This window comes from Merops nubicus, unplaced genomic scaffold (genome assembly GCF_000691845.1).
Source record: "Merops nubicus isolate BGI_N331 unplaced genomic scaffold, ASM69184v1 scaffold2460, whole genome shotgun sequence".
Taxonomy (NCBI): Eukaryota; Metazoa; Chordata; class Aves; order Coraciiformes; family Meropidae; genus Merops; species Merops nubicus.
Genome location: NW_008580699.1, coordinates 112,952 through 126,765, shown reverse-complemented (window position 1 = coordinate 126,765; position 13,814 = coordinate 112,952). Strand labels below are relative to the sequence as shown.

General features: G+C 40.1%; 1 protein-coding gene across 2 annotated transcripts in view; it reads left to right on the top strand.

The window, feature by feature from the left end:
- INHBA (inhibin, beta A) overlaps positions 1-7,361 on the top strand; it is a 15,266-nt gene extending 7,905 nt beyond the window's left edge. Inside the window, exon 2 of one of the 2 annotated variants that reach the window (XM_008950230.1) lies at positions 6,321-7,361. In XM_008950230.1, coding sequence (XP_008948478.1) covers positions 6,321-7,207 — 887 coding nt within the window. In that variant the 3' untranslated portion in view covers positions 7,208-7,361. The remainder of the gene's footprint in view (positions 1-6,320) is intronic. The other variant, XM_008950156.1, reaches the window with a different exon arrangement.
- The last annotated feature ends 6,453 nt before the right edge of the window (positions 7,362-13,814 follow it).

Sequence of the window (13,814 nt, the reverse complement as noted above, 5' to 3'; positions counted from 1 at the left end):
CTGAGGAGTTCTTGTATCTAGGTATGTCTACAGTGGGTATGAAAAGGCGACCTCGTTGAAGGCAACAGGGCTTTGCAAGATTGATTTAGGGTTGAAGGTTAGTCTACTGGAAGCAATTGGAAGTTCTGTTATTCATTTCAGTGGGCTTGGGATCTGGGCCTTGGTGCACAGAAATTATTATAATGAAAACAGACTGGCAGCTTCTGATCCACTTGATTTTAGAATTTACAACAAATCATTACAAGTATGCAAAAAAAAAAGCCAAACAACTCTCTCTTTTATGAAAGACAAAGACTTGGTACTGTTTTTAACTTGAAATATGTTATTGGTGCAAGTGACCCTCACTTTTGCTTGAGCTACTTTAGATGTAAATGCAAAACTCAAGTCACAAAAAACTTCAACGAAACAAACACCTTTTTTGTTTCTAAATATTTAAAGCCATGTGGGGGAAGGGCTCTCAGTTTGAAAAGAACTCCAGGCTGTGGATGTAAAGTGCTTCCCTCCTAACAAAATAGCTGAGAAGAGTCAAGGTTCACCAGAACTGAATCATTTTACATTCTGAATAACCTTGTCAATGCCCCTTTGGGTTAACTTTTCAAGAAAAGGTATTTAAATAATCTTGCTGCTGCTTTTCCCCCCACCAATTCTTGGGGAATAGTTCTTTTTCCTGGCTTTCTTTTTTTGGTTTATTTTTTTCTCGCAGTGAAAAATCTCTTTTTGCTGACACTAAAATGTATGTGGGCCTAAAGAAAAGGTGTTTATTATTTGTATCATAGTTGTTCCTCCCTTTGTAGGAGGCAACAGTCAGGCAGTCAGGGAGCTAGGAACGAAAGTATGCAACCTGGATGACCAGTCACATACGAGAGGTGATGAATAGTTAGAATAAATCATTTACGAGTGATCCATAGGCTGAAACGCACTCACAGAAATGGCCACTCTCTAATCGAGGTAATAACACATTTGTAATAATCAGCCTGCCCAGGGGATAATTACCAGACGATAACAGTGCTAAATTCACTGAATAAATTCATCGCCGTGAACAATTCATCTATCTCTAGTGGTCACTCATTAGTAAACATTTTGAGCAATTATCTCTCAATAACCATGCTCTTCTCTTCACTCTCTTTAGAGGAACCTTTCTAGTAACCTATTTTTTTCTGTCTCCTGGGGAACGGAAATGAGAAGTGAAGAGAAGGATGCTTTTGAATGTAATTACAGATTGGCACGCAGTACAAATTCCCCCAAATCTAAACATAGGCAATAGTAAAGTTAGCAACTAAAAAAGGAAAAAAAAGCTTGCTTTGTATGGAAAAACAGTTCACTTACAGTATAACATAAAAACGGTTCGAAACGGAGCAGCGGTGAAGCATGGAAATTTAAAGTAACAGCACTTTCCTACCCAGCGAGCACTTTTCAAAGGAAAATTTAAATACTGTGTGTTAAGAGAAATTACGAATAAGTCACATGATAATGTCAGAAAGGATAATCACTTTCATGATGAAAATAAAAGTCTTAATAATTTAACAGCATTTGGTTTTAAAGAAAAAAAAAAAGACATTTTAATTATCTTAGCATTTTACTCACAAGATCCTCTTAGTTGTACAGCTTAGACACTACCTAGTGTGTATTTATATAGTTTGAACTAACACTGCGTGGTGTGGGATCCCGCTGCAAATTGCAAATAAATGAGCTTTGACTGCAGGGTTAAAGGCAGCGGTTCCGAAGGGAGGGTCCTTGGGCTGAGAGCACTGGAGCCCTGGGCTGCAGCCCTGAGCTGCCCACCCGGGGCTGCCCCCAGCAGCCACCCCAGAAGGGCTCTGCCGGTCCCTCCGCGCTCTCCTGCGCGGTGCCCGTCGCCGAGGGTGCCTGGGAGCAGGTGCTGGGTGCAGAGCCCCACCCGCACACCCTGAGCTGCCCGTCCAGAGGTGGGGAGGGGGCACCTGCACGGGCACCCTCTGCTCCCCCCCTCAGGCCTCTCTCCTAAAAAGGTGTGCGAGCACCACTGAAGAGAAAAACAGATACGAGCAAACTCTCGTGCTATATATACTGATGCTACACTTTCTTTCCATTCAGTAACTCCTTCCATTAAACCTTTTACCATATATGCACTACTTCTCAGGGCTTGCATTTTTAACCATTTCTCAGAGCATTTGCCGGGGTCACTCGCGCTGCTAGACGGCTCCCTGGGCGTCACAGCCGTCTTCCTGCAAGGGACTTTGCTCAGCAGTGAAGCAGGGAACTGGACTCTCCAAGGCTTTGGGAAGGGCAGATGAGGAAAAGCAACCAAAGGGGGCCCAAAGCAACCCCTCGTCTCCCTTTTCAAGCAGCTCTCGGCTATGATAACAATCCAGGCTGTTGACATCGCCGTTTATAAGAGCATGGAAGTGATGAAGGCATTACCACTGTTGGGCTGTGGGTCTTTCCACAGGAGTCAGGCAGGAGGAGCAGGATGATTAGAAATGGAAAAAGACCCTTGAAGATCAGCTGTGACAGATGAAAAAGCAGGACAAGAGGATAAACAAAGTGTAATTATGGAAGTGATATCATCCTAAACTTTCAGGAAGGTCTCTTTTTTACTTTTAGTTAGATGATCAGTATATATTTCCAAAGCTTTGAATCTCATCATTAGTTCAGAACAAAAAGGAAAGACTGCTAAATCCCTAAGCAGTATTTGGAGAAAATGAAATACAATGATTTTTTTTTTTTTTTTGGTCTCAGAATACTTGAAGAATTTATTTTATTGTAGCACCGAACCTTTTGGAAATCAAGATCCTGTTACAAAGTTAATGTGCAATCATAATAAGCCAGATCCAGAGATCTCAACTCTCTTTTAGCACAGGCCAAACTCTGGTTTCAAAATGAGCTTGTCTGAGCATAGTGACCTCGTAAAGACTGCAGGATTCATACCATTTGTGCTGTGTGATCGTAACAAACTAGTTGTGAATGTGGAGAGAATTCAGAAAAGCTTTGTTTTTTTCCTAATGTGAAAGCATGCTTTCTATCCCCAACTTTGCACCATTCCCAGTCTCCTTCTAAAAGATCTGTGAAAGGGAAAGTTTTGGTTTGTTTTTCTTTGGGTTTTTTTTTTTTTTTTTTTTTTTTAATTGCTGTAAAACCCTGTATTAGCAATGCAGGTCTGGGGACTCAGGATTTTGTTTCATCCAGAAATATAAGCTTCCTGCATCTTTTTTCTTTAGAATCTGAATCGATCATTTGCCTGTGAAAAACTAGCTCACCACATCCAGAGAGGCTGTTATTGTAGCTAACAACCTACAGGGAGGCTGTTATCCCTCTGTAACGACATGACTTACGCTACCTTGCTCAAGCTCATCTTCCCTCAAGTGAAGAAAAGCAAGTACTTGGCTACTTTCACCATATCATTCTAATATTTTTAGTTATGAGGAAGAATTCAGCTTTCACACATACAGAAGCGTATGAAAAAGTAATTAAGAGAGTTCTGGAGGTCCTGTTTCTCTCATGTAATATCTGTCAAAAACACTGGCTGCATTGCTACACCTCTGGCCAGTCCATATGGTAAGATGAATATTTACTCTTGGAGATATGTCTCTTCGTAACTATTTTCAGCTCCCACTAAGCATGGAAATACCAGAAGGTGAAATGCCATGCACTAGCACTTCACAGCACTGGGTTATTCTGCACTGCAGGGCTGTCTGGCTTTTCTGATCAGATGGGTCATTCTGCTTCTTCCCCTGCCAACCCCGGTCTGCACAGCCCAGCTGCTTTCTTCAGAGCACATGACTGGGCCAGTTTGCCATGTTCACATCCAGCATGGTTGATCTGCTCATGCACAGGATCCCTCCTGGTGCCAGAGCTGCTCTCTGTGCCCAGCTTGGTACCTCAAGCACAGAATAAATTTTGCACTTCCCAGTGATATGTGTGTCTTCCCTGCACCAGTTTGTGATCTCTGGAGAATGAGAGCAGCTAGGACAAGGTTGCTGGTCCCACAAAACTTTCTGCAGCCTGGTCTAAACCATCTTTTTCTCCTCAGGGTTTCCTTGGGTAGGGACAGCAAGCAGAAGCGATTGTGGAGTCTTGGAAGTAGCAAGCCACTTCTGACAGGTCACTTGCCTTCAGGTCCCCCTGAAGCTCGCCTCTCCCTCAGAAAGGCTGACACGGACTGTGCCAGTTAAAGGGATAAGCTAAAGCTAGAAACTTGCTTTAGAAGAGTGAGCTGGGGACAATGAAGCCACAGGCTACATGGATGGTCCTGACAGGCTGCAGAACACTATGACATGTCCACATACAAGGCAACCAGTCCCTTGGACCAGACTTCCTTTGGACTGCAGGAATGTCACTGCACATCTCCTCATGCTCTGAAACCCAGGCAGGCACGGAATTCATGTCTATCACCTGCCCTCTGCTCCAACACAGCTGGCAGCTTTGCCATAGTTTCATTTCCAGAATGGAAAAAAAAATGTGTTAGCTGGTAAGAGCTGATTAATAAACTTTCAGTTATCATTGAGATAATCTTATTTTAAAAATAATAGAAAAGCAGTAACTCACTATGCCTCACAGTGCTGGTCAATTCATTTTCTAAGGCACAGTGCCACTGGTCCATGCAGCTCCCTGAGAAATTAATGTAACTCACTTTGGAGACTGGCATCAGCAATGTCTGTGCGAAGCAGTTAACACAAACCATGTGTTTCCCTATCTCAGTGACAGTTAAAAGTCTACAATTTCACACTCTCACTTAGAGGGAAAATGAAAACAAAACGCTGTGCCCTTTGGCCACTTTAATTCAGAAATGTCTGTCTCTTTGACCTGGGAGTGCCACCAGGGAGAGCTGAATGTGTCAGTGCCAGGACTTCCTCGAGAAGGAAAGCAACAGGTAGCTCAGAGGGCAGCACAGCCTCCCTACAGACTTTAGAAACCAGGAACTCTGCATTTGCAAGTGAATACAGGACAGATGTCTCATGATTTTGCCACACTTTTGTCTCACCTGAGAATGAGGGAGCCCATACTAGTGGAGTTTGGTGGCAATGGAAGCAGCAGGAGAGCCTTGCTGCCATGAGAACGATTTTTCCTGTATGCAGCCAGCTATTGCAGTTTTGGTCACTGCTTGCAAAGTTCTGGTTCACTGACAAGCAGAACTACTGCACAGAGAATTGGGACAGCAGCCGTGGGTAGCTCAACAATTGTATCAATGACAAATTGGTAATTATGAAAGCTGTTCCTGCTTCACTAAGGTCAGGTATCTGTGCATTTCAAACCTGTGACCCCAGTCCATCCTGGCCTCCATGCTTGAGAAAGAACAAAAGATGCTAACACGGCTTTTTCTTTTGTGAAGAAAATAGAAAAGTACCTATCTTGAAAAAATAATATCACCACCAGCCCCCAGCTAATTCATTCTCTCTTAACTTTTTCATGCTCTAGTGATCAAATCATTAAACAGCCCTCATTATTCATTCCAAATTCTGCCAGGGATATGAGCTCTGTATCAGAGAAACGCCCCCTCACCATCATAATCATCATCATGACATCTCAGCAAGTTGATACAATTATGCCAGAGAACCATCCCCATAATTATACAGTTCTCTAGCTCATTTCTCAGTGTATTCACCATTACTATAATCACAGCAAGTACAGTGTGTTAAATTAAGAACAGGATCTACAGCTAACATCTCACAGGATGAAGAGCCTGCCTACTGCAATTCTGCAATTCCTTTACAATATAACTCTGCAAACCTCTCAAAACTGAGGCTCATATTTTGGTGTTTCTTTGGTTCTGAAACAATTAACATTTACAACTCATTTTAAGATGCATATGAGGAATGGCATTTGAAGGAGGGAGAAAGGGCAGACCTTGGTCCCATATGATTTCCAAAGCATTAGCAAAGGATTGTCAGGGCTGGAACTCCCTGACTTCAGCTATTAGGTGCAGATTTGTATGCATATGGTCCATGTACTCATGGACTGTCATCACAAAAGCATTTTTGCTTTTCAGCTAACAGAGATCACAAAGAAATCTTAGGCAAACGAACTCTTAGCAGCTACTGCTGCTTATTTGCCGTGAGATGTTGTACATAAATGACTGTATTGTTACTTTAACAAAATGCCTTGGTTAAAAACTGATACTTGGAAACAACAGGAAAAGATATACTTTTCAAAAGACAGAATTTCCACAAAAGACAAACGGAGGAGGGGATGAGGTGAAGGAAGGATAGAACAGAAGAATAATAAAATTTAAAGAGCCAGGTAGGAAACCTTCATGACTGTGGCGACAGTAACAGAATTCTCTTTAACAATGCAAGCAGACATACTAACAAGTTCTTCCTGTCTATTTCCATTTACCAAATCAGGCACAGCCAAGAAAATGTTGCACTTTGAGATTTCCAAGGAAGGCAGTGAGTTGTCGGTGGTGGAACATGCTGAAGTGTGGCTCTTCCTGAAGGTCTCCAAGGCCAACCGGAGCAGGACAAAAGTCACCATCCGCCTGTTTCAACAGCAGCGGCAGCCAAAAGGCAACTCTGAAGGAACAGAAGATATGGAGGACGGCGGGTTGAAAGGAGAAAGGAGTGAGACTTTGATTTCAGAAAAGGCAGTGGACACCCGTAAGAGCACTTGGCACATCTTTCCTGTCTCCAGCAGCGTCCAGAGACTCCTGGATCAAGGCAAGAGCTCGCTGGATGTGCGGATTGCCTGTGACCTGTGCCAAGAGACTGGAGCCAGCCTGGTGCTACTGGGCAAGAAGAAGAAAAAGGAAGATGATGGGGAAGGGAAAGAAAAGGAAGCTGGAGAATTCACAGGAGAAGAGGAGAAGGAGCAATCACATCGGCCTTTCCTGATGATGCTTGCCCGGCACTCAGAGGACCGCCAGCACAGGCGGCGAAGACGAGGCCTGGAGTGTGATGGCAAAGTCAACATCTGCTGCAAGAAGCAGTTCTTTGTCAGCTTCAAGGACATCGGATGGAGTGACTGGATCATTGCACCTACAGGTTATCATGCCAACTACTGCGAAGGAGAGTGCCCCAGCCATATAGCAGGTACATCTGGTTCGTCGCTCTCTTTCCACTCCACTGTCATCAACCATTACCGCATGCGGGGCCACAGCCCCTTTGCCAACCTCAAGTCGTGTTGTGTGCCCACCAAGCTGCGGCCCATGTCCATGCTCTACTATGACGATGGCCAGAACATCATTAAGAAAGACATACAGAATATGATTGTGGAGGAGTGTGGCTGTTCGTAGATGCATGTGTGTGCAAGACCCTTCTCGTTAAGTTGAGAAGAAAATGTATCAAGAGCCCAAGAAGAGGAAAGACTGGACATGGCATAACCTTTTTTTGAATGAAACAATCATCGGAAATAAAAGAAAAAACAAAAGAGAGCAAGAAAGAAAAAAAAAAAAAACAAAAAACCCACCAGATTTACAGAGGATCAGAAAAGACTTCAGCATAAAAAGGAAGAAAGCTTCATGAGCCTGGGCTTGAATGAGAAACGTCTGGACGGCGGTATGGGTTGGGGACTTCCCCTTCCTTTCAGTATGCTCCTTATCTTATTACATAGTATACTAAGCATTAGTTATCACTGGGGGAGTTATGTACCCTCCCTTAGTTACCCATCAGTTCAAGCCGTGGTAGCAGCTCATCTAACCTGCAGCAATTTGGACCACATCCAAAAGGTTATTGAAACTCCTTGAAAAGCCATGTGTATGAACACTACATTCACTGGCACTTTCCCCCTAAATTTACCAAGGAACTGAGTAGGCGTATAGTGTTTGTGTGTATATATATATGTCTATATATTTATATGCATATCTCTATACATACAGACACTATACATACACATATGCTTAACATTGGTAAAGGGACAATATTGTGCAGGTGTATACACCTTCATCTTCTGCACTACATTTATGAAAAAAAAAAGAAAAAAGGAAAAAAGAAAAATGAAGAAAAAAAAAAGAGAATAAAAAGAATGAATGAAAGAATAAAAATTACATTTTGTAAAGGTGCTTACAACGTTAGAACTATGCAACCTAGTTGGTTTGAAACTGTTTACCTGCGAGAGAAAAAAAAAAAAAAAACAGAAAGACTTTTTTTTTTAAATGGAAGTAACTTGTTTTAAAAAAATTCTTCAGTGAGAGATACTTGAAAGGAACATGTTTGTCCAGTTACTGGAGCCAAACATTTCTATATTTTGTAAAAAAAAATTTTTAATCGTTTACTATTTGCACTACAATGGTGTCTGACCTGTCTAATCCTTATTTAACAAGTATTTGCAAGGGAGGGTGGTTGGGTGTGGGAGGGGTTGAGAGCTGCACTTATTGTGAGCTATACAAGAACTGCTACAGCACACAAAATCGCTATTTTTATTAATATAATAATTATTATTATTTTGTACCTTATAATGAATAGACACATACACCAAAGACATTTGTGCAAGCCTCTAAAAAGTCTGTTTGTGGTTGGTACCATTCACCTGTAATAAGTTAGAGTTTGAATTAAGGGTCAGTGGGTTGATAACATTCAGGCTAGAATTCCTGTTAAATTCAAATAGTGCCCTCAACAGAAGATTGCCATTTGAAGTAAGCCCAGAAAAGCTTGGATTTGGATCCAAGGTGCTCGGATCTGAGGTCCACCTTAGCATCATCGTACTCTTTTACATGTACAACACTATGACTTGTCCCTGGTGCACAGCAGCTGTGTATTGTTGGGAAACAACTTTATACAAAGGATATACATATATATATGTATATATTTCAGTATGTATATATGTATGTATACATGAGGTATAAGCACTTCTGGCTTCACTGTAATGTTCTTAAAACAATGAATGTTTGTGTGAGAAGCACAGTATGTTAAAAGATTGTTTGTTTGTTACTACCAAGTGGAAGGCTACACATTCAAAATGCTATTTGTGTGAGAGAAACCTAAAGTGCTGGTATACACTTAGAAAGTCTTGATGTAAAATTGCAAGCAGCTTTGGGCCGTGCCCACCATCTCCCCTGCAAATATACAGAAGATGGCAGTTGTGGTAGGATTTCTGTTTGAAATGCAGTCTTTGGTGAAAGACTGGTTGTCTCAACCACCTCCCTCTAGCATGACAACTCTTAATGGGTTTGAGTGTCATTACCTGTAAGACCTAATTTTCAATGTCAACACCTAAGCTGAAGGGTCCAACCCATAGGGCATAGGTAGATAGTTTTTAAAAAAAATTCTATCGCTGTCGTATTTAAAAGAATGTTAAAATACAACTCATCTTTGGGGGGAGATGATAAGAGGGAATGGGAGAAATCTTTGGGCCCTGTTTACACTGAGTTGGATAACCCTGAGCCTGAAGCTTCAGACTCTCACAGGTTTGCAGGACCAAGCCCCTGTTAGCTGCCTTCTGATGGGACAGGCTTCAAAACGCCTTTCCCAGAGAGAAGCACTAACACGGTTCCCCACCTTGCTGAGAGCACAGTCTGTAAAAAATAAAAGAAAAAAAAAAAAAAGAAAAAAAGGAAAAAAAAGAAAAAAGATAGCACAATTTAACCCAGTCACATTGGCTAGGGGTAACGTGTTAGCACCTTCATGGCGAGAACCATGCTTAAACAGTGTCATCAGGGCCTTCATTTTTTGTCAGCCAAAACTGTCTGTGTGTGCATGGGTGTGGGTGTTCTCTGTGTGTGCGTGCGTGTGGGTGCATGTCTGTGTTTGGACATATCAATAGAGAGTAAAAAACAAAAAAAAAGAAAAAAAGGAAAAAAAAGAAAGAAAAGGAAAAAAAAAAAAGAGCCCTTTCCTCCGTTGAGTAGATATCAACATACATGCTTGTAGCTAAGTTTTCTATCTAATTTATTCCACGGTATTTAGATTGCATAGTACAGCTAATGGGCTATACGTTTATGTACTTTTTATACAATGCATTTTTTTACAGACTTGTTTGCAATTTGCAAAAAAATTAAAATAAAAAAAAATTAAAATAGAACGATTGGCTAAACACTAAATTTGTCACTAAAGTATTCAGTAAAATATCAAGGCTTTCTGATTTAAATTATTTGCAGAAGTTTGTTGGGGTTTTTTGTTTTTATTTCCTGGGCAAAGTCGAGGAAACCAAATGTTAGAAGGAAAATTAAAAAAAAAAAAAAAAGAAAAAAAAAAAGATGCACAACTAATTTATCCTTATAACTTAAACTGAGTTTCTCATTCTGCTTTATTTGCATCAAGTGGCAGAATTACTGTTGATTTTTCTAGTAGAGCCAGGTTCTGGAACAGCAGGAGCAGGGACATAGTCTGTTGCAGATGTTGAGGACAGTACCTTTTATTTCACTGGGCTTTGGACCTGGCCTTAAAATTGCATGCACATTGTCCCAGAACCCTTACTCATGTCAACAGGCCCTTTGACATCTACTGGTCTCCTTACAAGAGTAGTAGAACTACTTACATGAGTAAAGGTAAGCCATGGTGGATCACAGGTTCCTTTTGCTGTGGGCAGTGTGAAAGGAGAGCAAGGATTTTGAATGAATGGCACCATATCCAACACTGTTTAATGTAATGATTTAAACCAGGCTGCTTGCATCATGGCTGATCTCTGAACGTAGTGGTAAGGGACACAGGTGAGATGGCTCACGCTGGTAAAAATTATTCCCAAGTGTGATTAGTTAGAGAGCATTGGAGACCTGAAATCCCAGCACCTTCCCCTAAATCAATGGCAAAACTCCCATTGGCTACAAACAGAGTAGCTTTAGGCCCACAGTTCTCCTGGCCAAAGCAGAAATAGCCTTTAGAAAGAAATCTGATGCTGAGTTTGATAGGAGCTTTTATGTGGTGAATAGGGCCTGGACCTTGAAAACATGAAACTAATCTGAGACAACTTCCAAGCGAGAAAAGAAAATAGGATTTTAGATGTGGTAAGCATATTACATGACAGATACACCAAAAGCAGAAGAAATTTTTCAAACCAATAAGTAACTGTTCCTAAGCCCTCCCTTTTAGCTTTCGTGTGTGTATACTAGTCAAAAAATTTAAAGGTTTCTCCCTTGAATCTCTAGATTCAGTCATGGGGTTTTGATTTGTGGTCAGAGTTATTTAAAGTAGGCGAAAATGAAAAACTGTATGATAAAATAAAATAAGAAATTGGGATGTTAATCAAGACTGACTGATTCCAGCAAAACGCTCCATCCCTGATAATTTGATTTAATTAAATCTGCATGTACTTAAAATAGCATTAGAAATTGTTACCATATTTAAACAGTTGTTCAAGGGCATGCAGCCTCAAAAATTACTTCTTCCAGGTACAACTAGACAAAAAAAAATTAAAAAAAAGCTAAAACCAGGTTAACTACTAACACATTCCTTTCTAGATAACCTACTTCCTGTTTATATTGAAAATGCATTTTCAGTATATATTTAATCCCAGAAATCTATTTGTTTAGTACCTCCACCATCTCCTGGTTTCACAGTTGACCACATTTGGTTGACTTTCTCCCTCTCCATGTCAGATACTCACTGGATACAAGGCCTAAGAAACTGTCAGAACTGCACGTTAAGATGTTTCTTTGGGAGGACTGAATGTATTTGTATTCTTGGGGTTTAGCAGAATGAAATGCTTACAGATGCTTAGAATTATTTTGCATTCATATGTCATAGCAGAATACTGATCTAGGGCCTAAAACTGTAGAACTGAATGAAACGGGAGTTTTGTCATTGACTTCAATAGAAGAGTCTCTTATCAAATCATTGCAAAGTAGGACTCTGTTATATATACCTCCTTTTTTTTTTTTTTTTTGTGTTTAGTTGAGATTTAAGCCATCAAATTCATTTAACTGTGACACGGCAAGGCCGCGTAGAGGCTAGCAGCAATATCTCTGAGGTAGAGAAGTTCAGGCATCTGTAAAGTCTGTGCAAAATGAAAATTTTTATGGACTATAGTTACTTGTGTGGAATAGTGCCTTACTCTGTAAGCAACGCTGTTGATTTCAGAGGGTCTCCTTTCCTAGAAAGCTACCAGTCAGCATCAATAAAGCGAGCAAAATCTGTTTCTGAAGTGTAGGTAGAAGAGATGTGACAGAAATTATTAAGTTCTTTAAGTTAAACCTCATGTCAATAGTGTGCATCAGTATGGGAATCAGATGCTAATCACTTTCCTTATACTGAAAAAAGCTTTACTTCTCATTTGCTCTCACAGCATTTCATGTGGAGTAAAAAAGTTTTCGGTACAAGGAAATAGAATCAATCTGACCTTTTGTGAACAACTATAAGCAACATTTTAATGGGCAGAAACAAACAACACTTCTGGGTTATATAGCTATTTATTTTTTGAGATATACTGAATCTGTGCTAATTCTCAATGGGTTTCTTTGTATTTAAATACCTTCAAAACCAATACATCGACGATGGGTTGAAGATATATATATGTATGTATATATACATATTATATATATATCTACAGTATATATATACACACAACTATATATATGTATATACATATATATAAATTATGAAAGCCAAGATATTATGAAGCCTATTTTGTTTTTATCATTTTGTGTTTCGTTGTTGATATTATTATTATTATTGTTATTATTATTTTGCATACTACATGCAGTGCTTTAACCAATGTCTGTTCGGCTAATGTAATTAAAGTTGTTAATTTATATGAGTACATTTCAACTATGTCAATGGTTTCTTAATATTTATTGTGTAGAAGGACTGGTATTTTTTTTATTTACATTATGTTTAAAGAGGTAACAGTTTGATATGTTCTCATTTGTTTATATTAGAAGTTATTTATTTTCACGGCATTCCGTCTGGTATTTTGATATTTGGAAGGCATGCTACCTATACTTTGTACAGTTAGTGGGCAGTATTCAGCAGCTCCCAGTAGATTTTTAGGCCCTATGTTAAATAAAAGACCTGTTTGGGATTTTTACTTTAGATCTTTCCTATTGGTTTGCCAGGACCACTCAGTGCACTTACTGCCAGACACTCTGCCTGCGTGACCAAGTTATTCCTACTGTATTTACCCAGGACAGAGGACCAAACCCACCTCTGGTGTAAGTCCAGTGACTTCAGTGAAGTTATACCAGAGATGTATTTGGCTCATAGAGAAAATGCTTGTGCAAATCAATGCAAAGCAAATGCAGAAAGAAAGAAAGAGTCTTTGCATTTGGAAGGGGTTTTCGACGTGTCAAAAATGTTTGGGTCAGCTACTATTTTATTTTACTTTGGTCTTTTTGTTATTTTGCTCTTTCTTATACAACAGCAGCAACAACACAAGTGAAATAAATAAAGGGAGTTTCACCAAGCATTGTGTAATCGTCCCTTAATATGCATTCCTGGTTGGGAAATTCATGGGAGCTGGGGAAATAACAGAAAAAAAATTTAACCTTAGAGGTGAAACACGTGGGTGCCTCTTTGGATTGAACAGTATGATCCCTTTCTCTTTGGTATGACTATTTTAAATGGACATTCAAATTCATGGCCCTACATGTAATGGAATTTTAGGTTGTTCATTTCTTGTGAAATGCACCAAGTACAAAAGCTAAAGCCAACTGCAACCTCCCTTTGCCTGCAGGCTGTTAGGTCTTCAGCTACCATTACCACAATTCCCTCAAATAATCCAGAATTAGATGCTTATGTGGCTAAAAGGAGAATTTCTAGTACTGAGACAAAATTGCAAGGCTGGCTGTTCACATGCATTACCTTATAAATTGATCAGTAGTCAGGTGAAGTGATCAAAGAGCCCTGGTCACAAGCAATCCCTGGTGTGAGTGAGAAATCATCTGAATACCCTCATATTTAAAAGTAAAGCGAACTTATGAAGAGTTTTCACCAGTCACTGCATTCCTACAGTGATAAATGGACTCCTGCTAC